Source organism: Mesocricetus auratus, unplaced genomic scaffold (genome assembly GCF_017639785.1).
Source record: "Mesocricetus auratus isolate SY011 unplaced genomic scaffold, BCM_Maur_2.0 Super-Scaffold_100009, whole genome shotgun sequence".
NCBI lineage: Eukaryota > Metazoa > Chordata > Mammalia > Rodentia > Cricetidae > Mesocricetus > Mesocricetus auratus.
This window is the reverse complement of record NW_024429193.1, coordinates 56,316,617-56,337,553: the sequence shown is the minus strand read 5'-3', so window position 1 is coordinate 56,337,553 and position 20,937 is coordinate 56,316,617. Positions and strand designations below refer to the sequence as shown.

At 41.1% G+C, this 20,937-nt stretch overlaps 1 protein-coding gene across 2 annotated transcripts in view; it reads left to right on the top strand.

The window, feature by feature from the left end:
* The first annotated feature begins 33 nt into the window (after positions 1–33).
* Gdap2 (ganglioside induced differentiation associated protein 2) overlaps positions 34–20,937 on the top strand; it is a 51,791-nt gene continuing 30,887 nt past the window's right edge. The window contains exons 1-5 of one of the 2 annotated variants that reach the window (XM_040752152.1): positions 34–192; positions 8,257–8,496; positions 9,287–9,426; positions 18,389–18,542; positions 18,785–18,873. In XM_040752152.1, coding sequence (XP_040608086.1) covers positions 8,321–8,496; positions 9,287–9,426; positions 18,389–18,542; positions 18,785–18,873 — 559 coding nt within the window. In that variant the 5' untranslated portion in view covers positions 34–192; positions 8,257–8,320. The remainder of the gene's footprint in view (positions 193–8,256; positions 8,497–9,286; positions 9,427–18,388; positions 18,543–18,784; positions 18,874–20,937) is intronic. The other variant, XM_040752151.1, reaches the window with a different exon arrangement.

Below are 20,937 nucleotides of genomic sequence, written 5' to 3'. Positions count from 1 at the left end.
GATTGGGCGGCGTGGCCAAGAGGAAGCGGGTACCTTTGCTGTCAGAAAGCTGAAGCTAGTCATCCTGGCCTCTGGAGACCCCCTCCCTCCAGCCTCCGCCTCTGGCAGTCGTCGTGTGCCGATGTCACCTGCCTGCCTTCTGCGACGGAGCTGAGCTGCCGGCCGCCGCCCGGATGGGCCCGCCCGAGCGCCGTGAGAGGCGGGCAAAGCCGGGAGGGGAGGGCGGCACGGCGGGGCGCGGCGGCTGGGAGGAATCGGGCTGGTGTGTCAGGTCGGCCTGGGCTTTGGGGCTCGCCCCCAGGCCAGGTTTGGGTGTGGAGCTCGGAAGCGCTCGTCACAGGATGCCGGGACACGAGGTGTGGCGGGCAGCCCTGCGGGTGGCAGCTCAAGTCAAGTCTAGCCCACCCTGTAGATTGCGCCCGCTGTGACAGGCTGACGCTGAGCCCAGGATGCTGAGTTGTCCAGGGACCCCGCAGTCCCTGGAGTGACATTGGCCTGGCTTTGTGTTTCCGCTCTTAGGCCACTTGAGGGGGAAGTGACCCTGGGCTGGCCCGTCCTTGATCGTGGACCGAGACGGAGCCGCTCTGTTAACAAGAGGGAATTAGCTTTTTCTCTCTTGCGCTTCTGCCCTCTTCCATCCTTGGACTGTCTAGAAGTTTTAGAATGAGCTCTGATGTCTGTAGCTGTCTGTATAGAACTGAAGCAGGCATATAGCTATCAAAAGAAGTATCTCCTGCCGTCGCTTATTGAACAAGCCCTCAGTAGCCAGCCTAGAAATTACACAGGTAGGCAAGTGTAGTTGGCAGGTAGATTTGTCTTCCTGCTTAATTTTCAGGAGTTGTTTACCAGGTATAGTTGTCTTCATATTTTAAAACATGTTCAGCTCCGTCTGTATTTTTAAAAAATTGTTTTAGCGGAGACACATATATGTCGTTGTAGCAGCTTAGGTGTCTTTGAAACAAGAATACATTTGTTGTGAGTTGGATGAATGAGAAGGCAAGACATTGTGGCGATAGATTTATTTCAAGCAGGGAGGAGCATTTGGATAGGTGTGCATGCTCCCTACCTCCCATAGATGCTGTGCATTACCTTGTCCATAATTTTAACCCCAGCACTCAGAAGGCAGCCTAGTCTAGATATGGAGCTAAGCTAGCACATTTCCCCCGCTTCCAGATAGGTTCTCACAATGTAGCCCTGAATGTCCTGAACTCTCTGTAGACCAGGCTGTCCTTGAATTCACAGAGCCCTGCCTCTGCCTACCAAGTGCTGAGATTTAAGGCATGCACTTCCAGGACAGGCTAAAATAGCACTTTTTTTTTTTTTTTGGTTTTTCGCGACAGGGTTTCTCTGTGGCTTTGGAAGCTGTCCTGGAACTAGCTCTTGTAGACCAGGCTGGCCTCGAACTCACAGAGATCCGCCTGCCTCTGCCTCCCGAGTGCTGGGATTAAAGGCGTGCCCCACCAACTCCCAGCAAATAGCACTTTTTTTTTTTTTTTTGGTTTTTCGAGACAGGGTTGCTCTGTATTGTTTTGGAGGCTGTCAGTCCAGCCTGGCCTCGAACTCACAGAGATCCGCCTGCATCTGCCTCCCGAGTGCTGGGATTAAAGGCGTGCCCCACCAACGCCCAGCCAAATAGCACTTCTTAATCTTACTCATTTTCTTATCCATTACTCCAAGGACAGAAGCTTACATTCTTATCTAAGCTTCAGATTGCTCACTGTATGAAGACTTGCAAACTGAAGCATGCTTGGTTTGTATAATGCCTACATGGCACTGCTAATTCACCATTAGAGCATACATTTTGAGGGTTTTTGAATGATGATGTTAAAATTTACCTGGGACCATGTTGTAATGTGTTTATTGTTAACTATATTTGAGCATTGACACTTTTTCATCTGAGCAGCTTTCTATTTGCATAAAATAACTCTTCAAGTATAATTGATTTGGCACAGGGATGGGTGTGGTATGTATGTTCACTGTTATATATCATGAACTTTTAAATATTGAAATACAAAGCCGTAAAGAGTAATAAACCTGAAATCAATCAAAAGCAACAAACAAGCGGCTTAGAGGTCAGATGCCTGGTGCAACTCTATGACTTTCCAGATCTGTCTCATCTGTATAAACAGTTATTTAACAGGCAGTTTGCCATCTTAGAGATTCTCACTTTTCTTTTTGAAACTATACCATCCTTTTTTAATTTAATTTTTTGAGACAAGATTTCTCTACATAGTTCTGGCTATCCTGGAACTATCTGTGTATTCCAGACTGGCCTCAAACTCACAGAACTCCACCTGCCTTTGCCTTCTGAGTGTTGGGATTAAAGGCGTGGGGCACCATTCCTAGCTTGATTCTATTCTTACCTGTTTGAAAATTAGGTTTTGAAGCAGGGCGGTGGTGGCTCACGCCTTTAATCCCTGCACTCAGGAATGATAAGACCAGAGGATCCTTGAAGTAAGTTTTTTGGCTGAATCTCTGAGATCCAGGTTTAGTGAGAGACCATGTCTCAAAAGTAAGTTGAATGAGCAACTGAGGAAGGCACCTGCTGTTGACCTCTAACCTCCATTCACATGCTTACACATGTCCATGTATACATATAATGTACACCACTCACACAACATGAACAAGAGAGCCAGGCCCAGTGGTACAGATCTGAAGTCCCAGCTACTCAGGAGGCTGAGGCAGGAGACTCTGGCTTCAAAGCCTGTGTGAGCTCCAGTGAGCAAGGTGAGGCTGGGAAACTTAGGATGCTCCCTCTCAAAATAAAGAATAAAAAGAGGGCTGGAGACATAGCTTGGTGGTAGTGTTTGCTTAGCATGCCTGAGACCCTAGGTTCAACCCCAGTACCACCAAACAAGGGGGGAAAGTGAGGAGACGTTTCTATGTTCTGAAGAAGAAATGGGGGAGGAAGGATTTTCAAGAGTAGGAGGATTAGGAGAAGAGAGAGGAAGATGCTAAGAGATAATTGATGTTATTCTTGTGAAGGGCAGCTGGTGAAGTTCTTGAATTAAGGCCTTTTGGCTGACTTAAGCATGCAGAATATGCCCTGACATCGCTCAGAAATTGGAAAAGTGCATGAAGATGGACTTGGAACTGGAGAGGAGTTAGTGGTTTGAGCAGCAGGAAGAGAAGAGAGCAAAAGGAGTAATGGGCCAGGACCAGCATGCGCTGGATGTGGCTTCAGTGTCCACATGGTAGTTACAGATCCTTGGGCTGGTACTGTAACTCTTGAATTTGAAACAAGAATCTTGGTACCTGCTGTATGGGAGCATTGTAAAGATTAGAGAGCATATTTATAACATGTCCTCTGTACTTGTCACATTCACTGGGAACTCAGTAATGCCCGAAACTCTCATGTATAGCTCTCTGTGTAAGACTCTCCTGCTGTTTTTGGTCTTACCGCCACTTTCCGAAGGCAATCTCTGCTTCTCTTGTCTAAATTAGCCCCTGCCTCCCATTGGTCATAGCACATTTACCACACTGTTTCTGTGATTTTATGGCTTTGTCTCTTCCATCACTCTTGAATAAATGAATGCCTGGAAAGTAATAGACCAAGAAACATTTACTTTCTCACAGACTTTACAGGTCAGGAATTCAAAAGTAGCATTGCTGCATTGTTCCGTGGTTCTGATTCAGTATCTTTTATAAGGCTGCAGTGGAAACACCAGCTGTGGCTGGAGTAGCTTTAAGGCCAGGGGTTCCACACTTCCATAGTGCTTTGGAAGACTGTGCATGGTGTTAGCTTTTGGTGGAGACCCTCTGTTCCTCCTCCAGGCGGAGGCTAACATCATCAGAGCACAATTAGAGAGAGAGGGCAAGGTAGGGCCACAGTGCCCTTTCTAACTGTCTTTGGAAGAAGCTACACTATCACATATCACACTTTGTCCTATCTTCTTGGTTACATAGTTTAGCCCTGAGTTGCGCAGGAAGAAACTGTGCAGTGTGGGTGCCAGAAGGTGAATGTCATAGAAGGACATTGTAAAGATTCTCTTTGCAGGTGCTGTTCTGAGTCACTTGGAGTGATGATGTGAGTGAGTAAAGCAGTACTGTTGGTGATGTAGGAACATGCAGTGACGTGAACGGGTAAAGCAGCTAATGTAGGAATGTGCAGTCAAGATTGCAGACTGTGCGGGTTCTTTCCCCTCGTGGCATTGGAACAGATGTTGGGTTGTTTAGGGATTAATTAACAAGACATGGCAAGGGAAATCATGACATCAAGATCTGTAAGACTGTAACTTAGCTCAACATTTAACTTGCATGGTGATTTGACAGTTAGTACTTTTGTGTCTTTGCTGCACGTGGAAATATGACTTCATCTTGACTGGTTCCACTGACCCTAAGGACCTCTTAAGAGGTAATTCACTGTGCCTTGCTTTGTGTCAGGTGCTCTGCTGTGTGGGTTCCGCGCAGTTGGTTGCATTAGTCTTCCCAATAAGCCTGGAGTTAACCACCACTGCCTAGATAGAAACTCTAGCTTTGCCCCAAGGATCACAGCTGCTCGCAGACTGTGAGTCAGGGATCCGAACTTAGGCCTTGACGCACAGTGGCTCATGACTTGCATTGTGTCACCTTGCACTGTTTCACTGTGTAATTGAGTGTGGACATAATCACCTGACAGTCCTTAAGCTAGGTTGAAAGTTATGCACACAATATGATTTTACCTCTATCATAGGGGAAAAAAGGAGAATGAATGACAACAAATTTGAGATTTTTTTTCATTTAACTTTTTGTTAATTTTCAAATGTTCTAGAAGCAGGTGTTAGAGTCAGAAATAAAAGTTAAAGAAGCAATTTCATCCTGAAAATTGACATGCAAGTTTGCAACCTAGAATTTGTTTATATGTTCCATGAATTCCCTCCCTTCCTCCTGCCCTCTCTAGCTCTTTTACCTTATGGCTAAGAACTTTGAGCATGAGTCGGCATATTTTTTGCAATCAAGGATTTCTTTAGACAGTCATTACATTGAGTGAGCGGCATTTGTCTTCTGTTCAGTTTGCCTAAAGCAAGTCTGAGTACTTGTAAACATGTAGCAAAGTTATGCTTGCCTGGAGGTTCAAAGGACAATTGTGAACTAAGTACAACATATAGAAAAAAAAAACAATTTTAAAGAATTATATACGGCCGGGCGGTGGTGGCACACGCCTTTAATCCCAGCACTCGGGAGGCAGAGGCAGGCGGATCTCTGTGAGTTCGAGGCTGAGCTGGACCGATAGCCTCCAACACAATACAGAGAAACCCTGCCTCATAAAAACAAACAAACAAAAAAGAATTATATAGTATTAATATTGAACAGTAACACAAATTATCCTGGTACAATCTACAAGATCTTTCTTTAACTACTGTATGAATGACCACACTTCCTACCTAAGTGTGTGTAGAAGAATTAGCATATTTTGTCCATGCTTCTGCTTAATATCTGTGTCTCTCACCAAGAAACACCAACAAATTAGTTTTGGAAGAGCATGTGTGTTCTCTCTGAGTGTGACAATAAATGTTGACATCATGTCACAAGCTTTTTAAAAACTAGTTCCAGATTGACTTTCTTCTCTCTCCATCTGTCTGCTCACGTCTTGAACTCACTTAGTCTCGGTCCTTTGGTAGCACTCTGCTCTGGCGGTCCTTCCTTCTGAAGCTCCCTGAATGCCCTCTTCTATTGGCCTTCCACTCCCACCTTTCACAGCGTCCTTCCTTTCTTACCAGCCTTCTCTCACCCATGCGGTCTCTCTTAGTGTACATTTTGCTGTAGGACTCGGTCCTGGGAGTTCCTTCTCCCTGTTTACAGTTGCTCTGCAGGCAATCCTGTCTAGCTCCTGTAGCTTTCAACACTGCATATGCTGAGACTTCTAGATCTATTAGCTGAACCTCTGCTCTGAGTTCTAATTTCAAGCATCCAACTGTCAGTTTAGCAATAAAATCATGGCTAGGTAATGAGCATTTTGAATCAGCACATTCAAAAAACCGTGTAGAGGAGGGGGAAATCCATTGTTTTTCCTTCACCTCACAGCTTACCTCAATCTTGCTTTTCTGTAAATAACATTATTATCCTACTCAGTTGCTCAAGCAAGTAATCAAGCCATTGTCTGATTTGTGTGCTTCCTCACCCTCTGGATTCCTAGGAAAGTCCTTTGGTCAATTATATCTCAAGCCTGACATTTCTCATGGCCACTATCTCTCCTAAATTCCTGCCCGTATTTTCTACTGCTACCCTTGCTCTCCCTAGCTAGAGTTGTCCTTTCAAGCATTGTATGTAGTTGTAATGGTCAGATCCTCTAGTGGCTTCCCTCATCTTTAGAGTAGGAAATAAGAATTTTAACATGGTTTATAACTGCATCAGCTGGCCTTACTCTCACCAACCTCACATCTAATTCATTACCTATTAATGAATTAGGTTATCCAGCCAGCGTGAATTCCTGGCTCTTCCTGAACTGCAGGTCACTCCTTCTTGCCCTTTGGTCTTTGCCCTGGCTGTTTCCCACCTATCTTGCTTCATATGTCACCTTTTCTCTGTAATGCACAGTCTAGTTACACTGTTATCATCACCTTCTTCTCTGTGGACACATGGGCTCCCTAAGGTAGAAATGTACTGTTACCAGTGTTCCCAGGACCTAGAAATGTAAGGGCTAAGAGACCTGCTCCAGCCCATACCCAGGGTTCCAAAGGTGAAATGCTTCTCAGGAGCAAAGGAAGGGGGTAAGAGATTTCTATAGAAACTTCACACATAATATGAGGGTCATGCTCTTTGTTTCATGTGCTCTTTATTATTCTGTTTCTACTCTAATAATCTTATCCTACTTCTAACTTCTCCATGCTTCTTCTTCTAGCTTCTTCTTCTATTCTAAAAACTCTTCTCCTTCAGGAGTCTTAAAGTGATAAAGAAGTTTCTCTCATTGGTCAAAAACACATTCCTATAGGAAGCAATAAGAAGCTGAGCTGTTTCCTATGACAACACAAGGGTCCAAGGCCATAGGAGCAAAACCATGACCAGACAGGGGAGAGCACAGTGCCCAATGGCAACTGTAAGACACAGATCTCTTCTTAGTAGATGGGCAAGTGAAGAATTAGCAAGCTTTTCTTATTAACCTTGGTAGACATCTGTGACTCTGACCTTGTGCAAATTGTAAAGTTTTCTTTTTACAAAAAGCCTTTAGTTTGAACTTCCTGTGAGGTGAAAGTGTGCAGTAGTCTGAGCAAGAGAACAACGCAGGATGTTAAGAGTTAACACTAGTAAACACCTACTGTATCTCTCATGGCCCCTGACATAGAACAGTACCTAACATACAGCCAGTGCTTACAAATGTAGAGTGGATGTACGAGTATACAGTTTACTGAAACAGCTAAAGGACTCAGTGGTAAGTTGAGATTCCCTTTCTCTGGTGGAATTTTCCATGACCTAGGTCCAGCTGTAGATGCTGTGTGCCTTCCTATAACCTCCTCTTCCAACTTTTACACAACCAGCTGTCTACTACGTGCAGGCCCATATACCCTATTTTGTATGTTGTTATATCCTGTTCATTTTTCCTCTGTGTGTTACTTCTTTTTTATGTGCATGTCTATCTTTGGTCTGTGCATATAAATACAGGTGCCAGAAGAGGGCATCATATACCCTAGAGCTGGAGTTGTAGGAGTTTGTGAGCATCCCAACATGAGAGCTGAGAACCAAACTCAGATCCTCTTCAAGAGCAGTATATACTCATAATTGCTGAGCCATTTTTCTCGCTTTCATCCAAGCCTCTTAAATCCAAGCCTTATCTACCTTCTTTGGTCCTTAGTTGAAATCTTTAAAAGTTCTTACTACTTAAATATAGTGACTCCCTTGTCTCATTCAGTTTTACTAACATATCCACATTATTACCAGATAGAATTCTTTAATTTATACATAGTCTTATCAATTTATATCTTATAGAATATCATAGAGCATCTTATTTATTTATTTAGCAATAGTGGATACACAAAGAGTGTTGACTAAATAGTCCTTTCTGAAAAATAGAACTGGTGGAGTTTGTGATTATTTCGATCATAGATGCTGCAGTTATTGGATGGAATTTATGCATTTATAATCCTCCCTTATTCCCATTTTTATGTTTTTTGTTGTTGTTGTTGTTGTTATCCTTGTTTTAATTGACCATTACAATGACTGTGAACACATAGTGTACTCTTGGCTCATTCAATTCCACAGCAGAGTTTGCTACATTGGCTTAGTAAAATTAAAGTAATATTTGTGCCTTTGATTTAAAATTATTCTGTTTCTTTATTTTAGCTAAAGTCTCCAGGGATTGTTGAATTGCTGAGGAGTTTGAGACACACGCTGAAGTTCCCATTCCATGGATCCCTTGGGTGCACCTTCCCAGTTTGTGGATGTGGACACCCTGCAAAGCTGGGGTGACTCATATAAAGATGAATTAAACTCCAATGACAGCACAGCTAAGACATTCCAGGAGGACAACATCAGATCGCCTTTTCTTTATAACCGGGACATTAACGGAAAAGTGGTTCTTTGGTAACTTTTTCATTATATCTTACTGTGTGTGAATCCTCATTATTTTCCTCTAAAGTTCTTTTTTTAAAGTCCTAACACTGTTGAAATACTACTTTTACACATACAACCTTATTGGGATATAATTATTGAAAATGAACAGCTTAAATGTTACCATATGCATGCAGCTATGAAGCTCCCTCCCCCGCGCACACACACACACACACACACACACACACACACACACACACACACACACAGTTAAGACAGTGATAGTCTCATCATCTTTAGAACTAATCTTGTTGTTTTGCCTGTTTTGAACATTTCATATACATGAAATTTTCACAAATAAAATATGTGAGACTTTTGGACTTAGTATAATGTTTCACTGTAGTACAAAGCACTACTTTTTTTTCTTTTTATAGCTCAATAGTACTCCATGTATGCACACCAAGAGCACACTTCTCAGCTCACTAGTTGATGGACACTTAAGTTGTTTATATTCTTTTGGCTATTGTGACTGATACTATTTCTAAACTTTTTAAACCAACCACTTTCAACTGTGTAAGCATTGTGTTACAATGAAGGAAATATAGCAAGGGGCAAATGTATAACATGATGGCTACAATAAAGCTCTGAGGTGCCAGATTAATTTGAGTCAGGCATTTTCTCCTGTTTCTACTTTTCCCTATTGCTTGACTTGCGAGTTAGCAAAGCTGATATTGCAGAAATAGAAGGTTTTGGAGAAATTAGAACTAGGCCAGTTCTCTCCCTCCTCTTTCCCATAACTGCTTTTTCTCTGTTGGTCCCTCAGGAAAGGAGACGTGGCATTACTGAACTGTACAGCCATTGTGAACACCAGCAATGAAAGTCTCACAGATAAGAATCCCGTGTCAGAAAGTATCTTCATGCTTGCGGGGCCAGACTTGAAGGAGGACCTACAGAAACTTAAAGGTGACTGGATGCTCTTAAGTATGTTATTGTTAGGGTATACTTTGATGTCTTCTACCATGAAGAAGTCTGTTGGGTATCTTTGGAGAAAATGATGCATAGAAAACTGATTTTCTAGCTGGGCAGTGGTGGTGCACGCCTTTAATTGCAGCACTGGGAGGGAGAAACAGGCGGATCACTGTGGGTTCAAGACCAGCCTGGTCTACTGAGAAAGCTGACTTTCTGTCACTGAAACTAGTGGCCTTTGCAATCCCCATGGTACATGAGAGGCCGGGCCCTAAGATTTCACTAGTAGTGAACTCATCAGTCATGTGCTAAATTTTAAAATTACACGCTTACTCTCTAGTTTTATATCAACTTGATACAAGCTAGAGTTATCTAAGAGGAGGGAACCTCAGTTAAGAAAATGCCTTCATAAAATTGGCTATAGTCAAGTCTATATGGCATTTTCTTAATTAGTGATTGATATGCCCAACCCATCATGGGTGTGTCTACCCTGGGCTGGTGGTCCTGGTTTCTTTAAGAAAGCCAGTAAGCAGAGGCCATGGAGTACTAGAAGGGTTGAAAAAAACCCATAATCAAACTATAACAAGATATCATAAAAAGCATAGTGAAATTAGAAAGTATCTTTAAGAAAATACTGGAAAGTTCTTTGGTAAAGGTAACAGAGAAGCTAGTCTGGAAAAACCCCATATGGGGTTTGCATACACGTGCATAGTCAGATGAGGCTTAAAAATACAGAGAGTGGAAAAGCTAACATGATTTTACACATAATATATCACTCTTAAATTTAATGTTTATCTATAAAAACAAAACCCAGCATTTAACGAACTTTGGCAGTTGTTAGTGTGCTTAGCTAGGGTTCATTTGTAACTCTGCCCTGTACTGGGTGTGTAACTGGAGACTGTGGTGTTACTGCTCAGTCCCAGTCTCTCATCTCTCAAGTCAACATGGTCATGGTAATCCTACTTCAGTTCTTGGCACACAGCAAAAATTTATCAAATATTTTTGATGGAAAAATGTAGTGTCACACAAACCAATTGGTATAGTGGACATCCACTCTGTTACTGCAGGCACCACTAATACACAGACCAAATGGCATGGTGGGCTTCGGGTATGATAGGGTAAATCAGGGTCTGTTCCTTCTGATGCTACCAGTTAGTATTCACTTGTCTTGTTTGAAGGACCAATGCCAACCTGAAGAGGTTATCAGTGGCTGCTGAAGGACTGAACATGTGACACTGTCCCCCTTTTACATTTTTATTAGATAAGTTAATGATTACAGGCTATGACTTACCAGCCTTATGATAGAAAACGAGGGGCAGATACCAAATGAACTGACTGGAAAGATAAGCCAAAAAAACCAAAAATTGGTAGATATTAATATTATAGCTTTCAGTAAATTTAGAATGCTAGACAGGGGCAGCCCAGGGGAGCTGGTTTGGCAATCTTTCTTGCACATATGAAGCACTTACTGTCAGTAGAATAACATGTCTTCCATTCAGTTTTTGTGTTCAGAAAACCTTAGAGTTAACACATCCCTCTTCCTTAACCTTCCCACAAAGTGTCATCAGGTCCTAAATTTATTATGGCTCTGTTTCTCTTCATTACCACTTCCTCCCTCCCTGCCATCTGGTCTCCCTACATCTGTTCTTTGTAAAATCCATTTTCCACATACTAACTGATATCTACATAGCAAACTATGAACCCCAACTTTGAACCGTTTAGTGGTCCCCAGAATCCTTACACTGGCCTCCAGTACCTGTAAGCTCTCACTCCTTTGTCTGCAGTCTCATCCCACACTGGCTTTTGCCTGCAAAACAGCACCTGAACTCAGAAGATATCTGCTCACCATGCTCTTTGAAAGGTTGTCTCTGGTTTGCCTTTTGGTCTCCCTTCCTCTCTGCTGTTAACTCTCATCTTGCCTGCAATACACAGAAAGGCCCTTCATTCCATAGAATTGCTCTGAGCCTGCAAGGTGATGCTTCTCCCATAACCGTGTTGTAATGTTAGAGATTGTTACTACACAGTACACAGAACACTGTCCTGAGTAAAAGGTAAACTTCTTGCAGGCAAACTGCCCAGAGGATAACAGCATCATCTTCTTTAAGTAGCTGAGAAATGAAATCCCCAAGGATTTTAATTGAATAAACTTAAAGCTAACACTCTTACACTGCTTTGTTGGGAACAAATCATCAGTGCTAAGAGAGGCTGTGCTGAGAGACCCCTGGAGTAGACCATGTGTCTTTTATTGTAGTTATAGTACTACCTTCAGAGTGATAAACTGGGGTACACCTAAAAGAAAAATGATCAGCACGTGAGGTGTTATAGGAGGCACATTACTGAATAGTTCAAAGAACTAGAATTAATATAGAGGATTTGGAGGAAACACTAGTTATTCTCAAGTACTCAAGAAAGGATTCTTTGAACAGAGAGTGTGATAGCTGTTGTGTTTGCTGGAATTCTTAGTATATAAAGTTTTGTTTCAATTTAACTAGAATTTTTTTCTAAGAAATAGAGCTTTCTAAAGATGAGTCATGTAGGGATGTATAGCCATTTAGCCCATTCCAAATCAATATGACTGTCACACTTTGAAAAGTTGTGTGAGTTGTCGTTTTTAAGAATTGGAACATCTGGATTCACCAGACCGCTTGTTACAGTTCAGAGCCCATAGCCAGAGACAGAAAAGCTGGCTGAACCCTGAGCATGCACACTGAGGGGATGCTGGGTTGTTGTCTGCCTGCTCTCTGACTCAGTAGTGGAGTGTGAGTTTTCAGGAGTGGGGATGCGTGTACCACACTTTCTGCTTGCTGTTTTCTGGTTAGCACTCTTTGCTGCAAGCATTCTGCAGCCTCTGTGCTTCATAATTGTGGGTTAGGACTTTCAGGGAAGTGCAGTTGAAATGTTGCCTAATCATCTTTGGTAACTCAGCTACTCCGTGCTCCTTAGCAGAACATGGAGCCAAGGACATGTCACAGTGGAAGGAACTAGGACAGAAGAAACCTTACTTGGGGAACTGTGTTTATTTCTCAAATCTTAAAAATGCTTTCAGAATTATATCAATATTCAGCTCCCAAACTTTGGAATAAAAGAAACTTAGGCTGGAACAAACACACAAGAGATGGAATTAGAACAGCACTGTTTGTCTATCTCCAGCATCCAAAATTCTTAGGAACAGTAAAAGAAAAGTATTATCACAGAAACAAGATATTTGCATTTCAACTTCTTTCCTCTTTTTGGGAGACAGGTTCTCAATGTATCCCGGCTGATTCCGGACTCTATCCTTCTACCTCTACTTCCCAAATGTTGATATTACAGACATGTACCACCAGGCCCAGTCTTTTCTTTTTCTAAACTCTGACATGAGAAACCTCCACGACAAACTAAATATGTGTTTGTCTGTTACTTATTTTTAAAAGTCAAAATAATATACACATTTTGCTTCTTTTAACAAGTAATTTTTAGAAGCAGTATATGTGAGTTAAAAAAATAATGTGCATACAAGCTAAAGTAACTAAAGCCATATTCCCACTACTCAAATATCACCACATACATAGTATGAAGGTATACACATATTCTTAGGAAGAGCAATTACATATATAATGCTCTCAAAGTGGTATTATATACAGTATCTTCTTTAGAAAATTCATTCTTCTGTTTAGAAATTATATACCCAGGCTATAGCTAACATTTCCAGTTGCCCAGAAAGGTTATTTTATCAAAACCTTGTATTCCATCAGAAACACACATTGCTCTGACTTTTATGTTGTTGATTGCTGGGTTTCATCCAGCTCAGCTTCTTCTTACAATACTGACATGTGGAGTGATCTCAGTTGTTTTCCAAGCTGAACTGGCTCTTTTATTTGTCTGATTTACTTGTGGTGCCAGTTAGTCTGTCTCTTCACACCAGAATCAACTTTGGGTTAGAGCATTTCATGGATCTTGTTATGTATTGTGCTTTACCATATTAAAGGATATGTAAACTCTGACTGATCTGATGATGCAAAGATTGCTGTCTGGATTGGAGTTTGAGCCTTCACCCTTTGCATCTGGAATGTTAGCTGCGTGGTGTTTCCTCAATTGGAGTCCAGGAAAAGCAAAAATTGCTAACCACAAAACAACATACAAAAAGTGTGATACACAAATCCCCATCACTGAAAACTCACACTCCAGTACTGAGTCAGAGAGCAAGCAGACAACAACCCAGTAGCTCCTCATTGTGCATCCATTCCCTGTTAAATGTTTCACAGGTTTGTTTGGTGATTTTAGGACCAAATTGATAATCCTGGTGTGAATCCATGCTTCCTTTAAGGCTGTGAGGTAGTCTTTTCTACCTGTCACTTCATCCATGTTTTAAGCTGGTGTTCTGTAAGGTAGAGCTTGTTGTTATTGTTGTTGTTAACTGAACTATTTAGTTACTCTGAACTGCAGTGTCTGTTGGAAAGATGAATCCTTACTGTGATGGTCTGAGTGAGAATGGCTCCCATAGGCTCATGTTTGGAGCTGTTTGGAAAGGATTAAGAGATACAGTGCTGTTGGAAGAGATCTGTCACTGACTTTAAGGTTTGAAGAACCTAGGGCATTCCCAGTTAGCTCTCCCTCTCTCTGCCTCCTTCTTGTGGAACTGATGTAAGCTTTCAGCTACTACTCCAGCACCATGCCTGCCTTCTGTCTGCTGTCTGATGCCATGCTCCCTGCCCTGATGGTTATGGACTCGCTCTCTGAAACTGTAAGCTCCAATAAACTTTTTCTTCTATAAGGTGCCATGGTCATTGTGCCTTGTCATAAAAGTAGCTAAGACACCCAGTCTTCAAAATAAGGAGTTTAATAGCTGTCTCAAATAGTTGACAAATGAATTTTTCCTGGCTTTCTTGTTTCTTCTAATTTTATGCATAGTGTTCTGTTTATCAGTGTATGTAGCTTTCAAAATCAAATAGAATTTATAGAAAACAATATTTAATTCTTGTGCTTAGGGCAAGTCCTTGCCACTGTCTAAATACTAAACTTGGTTCATCTTCCTTTCCCAGCTGTGTACTGAAATTCCTCTCTTGGCTGTTTTTCCAGTTCCTGTCGACTTCTTATTGAGGAAGTGAAACTTCCCTTTATTCCATCACATAGAAAGCTTTCACATGTTCCTGCTTTGCCACCTTCCCAAACTGCTATCACAATTTACATTAAATTGGTATTCCATATTAGCATCGTGACTATAGAAAATGTTCAGAACTGGTGAACAAGTAAATTCTTATTCTCTTTGTACCTTTTCCCTCCAGGAAGTTATTAATTGACTTGGTTTTTGTGGAAATAGTTTCTGCATCTGTTGCTGGTTCATCCTTGACATTTAATACAAGTGTAAAACCTCCTCTTAGTGAAAGTCAGATTAGCTTTTCTTCTTATCTTTTTTGTCCTTGACAGGACTCACTTGAACTTTCCACTTAGCCCTTTCTCTCTAAAACGGCTCCGTGCCTACTGTCCTGACAGTTTCACACCCTCCTAGGACATCACTTGTTTACCATTAATTAAATGCTATGTTTTCAAAACCTTCACCTTTGCTGGCCTAGCTTTTTTTTTTTTTAACATAGCTTTTAGATTCTAGGAAGGATGACAGGGACAGAAATATTGAGATTATTTCTATTTTCAGGCATAATTGGAGTTTGACTGAAAGTATAATTCTAGTTTGGAAATGGTATTCTAATCTTTTGAAGGCATTGCTCTATTGTTTTACTATATGTCATGAATGTTAGAATCCAGACCAAGCTGCTAGTCAGGCTCCAATCCCTACAGGCTCTACCTTAGCCTCACAAACAGATGCCCAGTGGAGAGCATTGTCTGAATCCCCAGCTAACCCAGCAGACTTGCAGGTACTCGCCTGGGGAAAGGAGCTTATAAGCTGGGACACAGCAATGGGCCACCTGTGGTTCCTGGTGACCACATATCCCCTTGCTCACTCTCTTCCCTGCCACTTGCCAGGGAATTTGAGAGCCTGGCTGGAGGCTTGTATTGAAACCTACCTCCTTCCTCAGAGAACTGTCAGCAGGCACCCTGATTCTGATTCTGCTGTGTGGGCCTGATTCCTCCTTGGAGCATCTGCCATGCTGTTGTCTTTCTGTCCGTGGTGTGGAACTCTTCCAATAAACTTCTTATACCGGTCCATCTCAATACCGCTTTTGATTCTCAAAACCTGAGGGCTTCAGAGATGGTTCGGTGGTAAGAGCTGTTGCAGAGGGCTCTGGTTTGTTTTCCAGTGCTGGCTGGTGGTTTCACAACCATCTGTAACTCCAGTTCCATGGGGTCTTTCCTTCTCTTCTATGGACACTGCATGCACGAGTTCACATAAAAGAAAAAAAAATGAATATAGCAATCTTTCAGTTAGAAATTTGATGATATTCTTATTTCGAATTATTTTTTTGTTACCACTTTGTTTCTGGTATTGTTGGTACCACTGTGATCCCATCTTTATTTCTGAGGTGTTGAAATTTCATGAGTTGCCTTTGTGTGGCTTGTATATTGTTTGCCACTCTGAGTTCAGACTTCCAGACCCAAGAACTGGAAGACTTTAGTATCTGTTGATTGTAAGCCACCTATAAGTTGCACTTTGTCCGCAGCTTGAATATATTAAGCAGTCAAGCATTTTGACCCGTGTCTGCAATCCCAGTACTCAGGAGGAGGAAATGGAGGAATCTGAGTTTGAGATATATATATATATATATATATATATATATATATATATATATATAGATGAGCCAGTACAGGCTACACAAGACACCACTTTAAACAAGTAGGCAAACAAGTAAGTCATACATGCACACATGCTCCTTGTTAGATATGGATTGATAGAGGTTAAAAGAAAGACAGGCATTTCCAGAAGCAGAAGTATTCTTTAATCAAAACGGCTGAAGGGCTGCAGTCTCTCTGTGCATGAGTGAGACTGCACACATGCCGTTGGTGTCTTGGGGTTTTATGGTACAGAATGGGGGGACTTTGGAGATGAAAGAGTCTATCTGCAGGGTAGTTCCCCTGCAGCCTGGAAGTGGTAGATAGCAGTAGGATTGGTATGTGGATCTTCTGGTCAAAAGCTCCCACAGGTGTTACCAGTCACTGGCCTTCAGTCCACCTCAGGCTGTTAGGTCATTGACTCATCACTCCTTGTTAGTGTCTCATTCTCCTCAAACAGCAACAAGTCAAGATCACTAGGGAGTAAGGAGAGTGGTGCTCCGTTCTCGAAAATCTCTTGCTTTTCTTTTCTTCCATATTTCTCTCTAGAAAAACAATCTTATTACACCTTGTACTTTCTTGTTTTGTTTTGCATTTTTTTTTTTGTTCTCTTAATTTCTCTTTGTTTTGCTGTCTGGATGATTGTCTCAGCTATAGTCTCAGCCCCTATTGAATTTTCCTTTCTTACAGTTTTAATGGTCTGTAGCAAATGTTTGTAAGTGCTACTCTCTGTCCTCTGTGTGTTTTTAAAACAACATTCTGGTTTTGACTCAGGCCCTGCATCTTCTTGTATGTCTCTGAGAGCCGTGTTTCTAGTGTCAGGTGTAGTGTTATTTTGTAAGTTGCCACCTTGCCTTTTGTATGTCATGAGCAGTAGTTTGTATTCTCTACTTCTGTTTTGGTCAGGGACTTTCTTACTTCCTAGTGATTTTTAAGTGTTAGTACTGTTTGGGGAGGAACTGAAAGCTAATGAGGTGTGTGCAAGCATGTCTTACTCATGTGCCTGTTTGTTTAAGGTGGTGTCTTGTATAACCCATGCTATGCTGGCTTAGAACTTACTATATATAGCCCAAGACTTGGACCTGAAAGTTGGACCCCCCATCTCATCCTCCTGAGTACTAGTGTTACAGTGTGGTTCACCACCGTGCTTGGCTGTTTAAAGCATTCAAGCTACTCAAAAAGTACAGAATACGTGTGACTTACAAACAACAAATATTTAATTCTCCCAATTCTGGGATCCAAAAGTCTGGAATCAGGATGACAGCAGATCAGGCTCTTCAGAGTATTTTTGGACTTCTTCACATGAGAAGAAGCAATCTCGGGGTTGTGGTGGATAGAGAGTAATCCTCTTCCTGAGGATTCCAGCATGATCCCATCTCATTCCTCTTACCTTCCAAAGACACCACCAGCTCTGATGCCATCACATGTTACAGTGAAGTTTCAGCGTAGGAAATGGCAAAGGCATGTAAACATTTACTCCTTAACAGCACAATTATGGGCTGGTAAATCTTGGGTAGAACAGATATCCTGTGGTTTTATCAGGGGTACTGCTTTAATTATGAGACTCAAATCTTCCTTTTTCTTGGGCCTTGGATACCCATGTTTGATAATTGATGGTGGCAGAACTCCCTTTCTCTTGCATCAGTGGTAAAGAAATAGCAACCTTGGTGTGCTGGCTCTGGGAAGGGTTGCTGTGGTTTTGATTGACTATTTTATATACACCTGCGACCCCAACCTTCTCGTCATAGTCCCATAACACAGCATAGTCTAAGAAGTAATTTGGAGTCTTTCTAGTGTTCTCCAAAAATAAGAATAACAACAGTCAATGCTGTGTGTGAGCACTTTGTAGCTCATTTAATCTTATAAAGCCATTATCTCCCTTAAGTAGGAAATGGAAGCACAATGCAGCCATTAGCATACCCAGAGTTCACACATGAACACTTTGAACTCAGGGTTTAAATGAAGCCGTCTGCTTCATAGCTGACAACGCCCTTCAGTACAGTCAGTTTCATATGGCTCACCTTTGCAGGCTGATAGGTTCCTCTCCTTTGCTAATCCTGTTACCTGTGGTCCATTGACTTTCCCCTTGCTGTCCTGCCTTACTGCCTTGAGAACAGAAGGAACAGACATGGACACTTGTATTCAGTCCTGTTTTTAAATGACATTCCTCACAGTTCTTAATCTGTTGTTTTATGCTTTGCGTATTTGTATTTTCCTAATACTTACACGCTTTTATGTGTCCCATTGTTCCCAGGTTGCCGAACAGGTGAAGCAAAATTGACAAAAGGCTTTAACCTAGCTGCTCGGTTCATCATTCACACAGTGGGACCTAAGTATAAAAATCGCTATCGCACTGCCGCAGAGAGTTCCCTGTACAGCTGTTACAGAAATGTGCTTCAGCTGGCAAAGTACGGCCTGTTCCGCCACACACTGTTAAAGATGAGACCTCACTGTGGAAATCAACTTTGAAGGGCTCAGACACTATCTCTCAAAGAATATGGTTAATTTTTACATTAATATAATTATCAAATAATACAGTTAACTTGTACATTTGTTGGTGGGGTAGGAGAGATGCTGACTTGTATTTTGAGATTACCTGTGGATAACATATGTCGCTAAGTGCTTTAATATAACTCTTATCTGTTTGCAGAGAACAGTCCATGTCTTCTGTTGGCTTCTGTGTCATCAATTCTGCAAAACGAGGTTATCCTCTAGAGGATGCAACACACATTGCGCTTCGTAAGTAACGCTGAAGTGCCACACATAAACTGAGTTCTTTAAGTTTTTATTAGTAGATAAAGTTACAGCCAAAGAGGATCCATTGATTTGATCATCATGGCATTCTGAGAGACTTTGCATTGATTGATTACAGAGTTCTTAATTGAATTTCTTAGCATAGTATAATTTATACATGTGCATAAAGGCTTACAAGACATGCTCATTAAGTTTGAAAATGATATCAGATTAGAAAGTATGACTAATGCAATGGACAGTTGAATCAAAATAAGAATAATCTTTAAAAAAAGAGAAAAAACAAAAGAATAACTTTAACAGTTTGTATAAATGCAGCAAAAATGAATTCTTAATACATTTGCATAGCATTTTTCTATTTAGACATCACCTTTCACAAGGACTTCTTTGGTATAAAACTGTGTGTTTAGGTTTAAAAATCATTCAGCCCCAACTGACTCACAGTGTTGTATGTGGTAGTATAAAAGCACAGCATTGGGCTGAGGGTGTAGGTCAGTGGTAGAGTATGTACTTAGGATATATGGGTCTCTGGGTTCAGTTCCCAGAAGTAAAATCTAGTACCCAGGACCTCAGTGTACTCCATACATTTTAGGTCACAGCTCACAAGACATTGCCAAATAAGGACAAATTGCTTGAAATGTTAGTGGTATGCTTTGTTGCAGATATGATGCCCATGTTCAAACACTTGAAGGGCTGTCACAGTGACCTTATGTTGCAATACATTTTTGAGCAATGGTCCTTTATAGGGGTTGGGGTATCATCATAATCTATGTTGCATATCCATCAGAAGAATTAGTCCCTTATCTAAAACAGTGTTCAGAAATACAGATTTTAAAAGCTATCATAAGAACATTACAGATTCTTGGGAAGGTGAAAAAGGTGATAGGTAAGCATTCTAACTGCAGACATTACAAAGAAGGGACTTTGGTTTCTTTGAGATGGAACTGTATTTTAGTGAGGTTCTTAACACTAGGAACACTGATACAGCATCTGCACACCCTCCTTAAATAGTATTATGTGAATTTTCTGTGTGCGTTGTTCTGGGTAAATGGTCCAAAGTGTTGCTTCACTGCATAGTAACACCTCAGGCCACCAGCAGTTTTAAGAGTAATTCACAATAACAGATAATCAATAGTAGGAAGAGGGGTCTTTAATGAAACAACTTTTAGGAATGTAACTGGCAGAAAGGAAGCATATACATCTTAAGAGTGAGCAAGTCAAATTATATAAGGGCCATTTCACTCTAGACCTTAACTGTTCTAAAATTATAGATCATTTTATTTGGAGCAAGCCAATACACAGACAGTAGTGTACTTTCTGAAATTTGTAAATAATGGCTTGTACATGCTTATAGTATATCCCTGCTAGAAATTAATCTGTTAACATAATGCATCTTACAAATCAAGAGCTTTCTTGCTTATTAATCTAGTAGCAAAATTGTTTATATAAAAACCTAATGTCCTCTTATCCAGTACACCAAAACATTTTATATAGTATCTTTTTTCCTTAGTTCATGTACAATTAAATCCTTTGAAAAACCATAAACATCAACACTAGAATAACATTATTAGGTTATTTATTCAACAAGAATTTGAGTTACTACTCTGCTGTACTACATCCTATACAAGAGGATACAGCAGTAAGAAAAGAAGCCCATGGTGTTTGTACTTATCTTCCATATTGAAGGTATTAATATCCTGGATGTCACTTTCACTAAAATGTCTTCTTAAATGTGAAGCATGTGATATCCTGTTTGGATGCCAAGGAGAGTGCATAGATGAGACTAGAAGGAACAGCGTAGGCTGACATGCTGAAGTCCTTGAGTGATGAGATCAGTCTTGTTCTTTTTCCTGGAAGAATTCTTTTTCTAAGTGAGTACTATTGAGAGAATTTGACTTGATTACCACTTGGCATTTCACCTTCCATAGGAAATATACGGTACTTTGTTAAGGGACAATCCCATACGAGTGTCAAAATTTTATGTAATGTAAATGGTATAAAAGAAACTTCCTTTTAGAGAACTATTTTAAGGAAAAGGAATGAAAGCAGAGC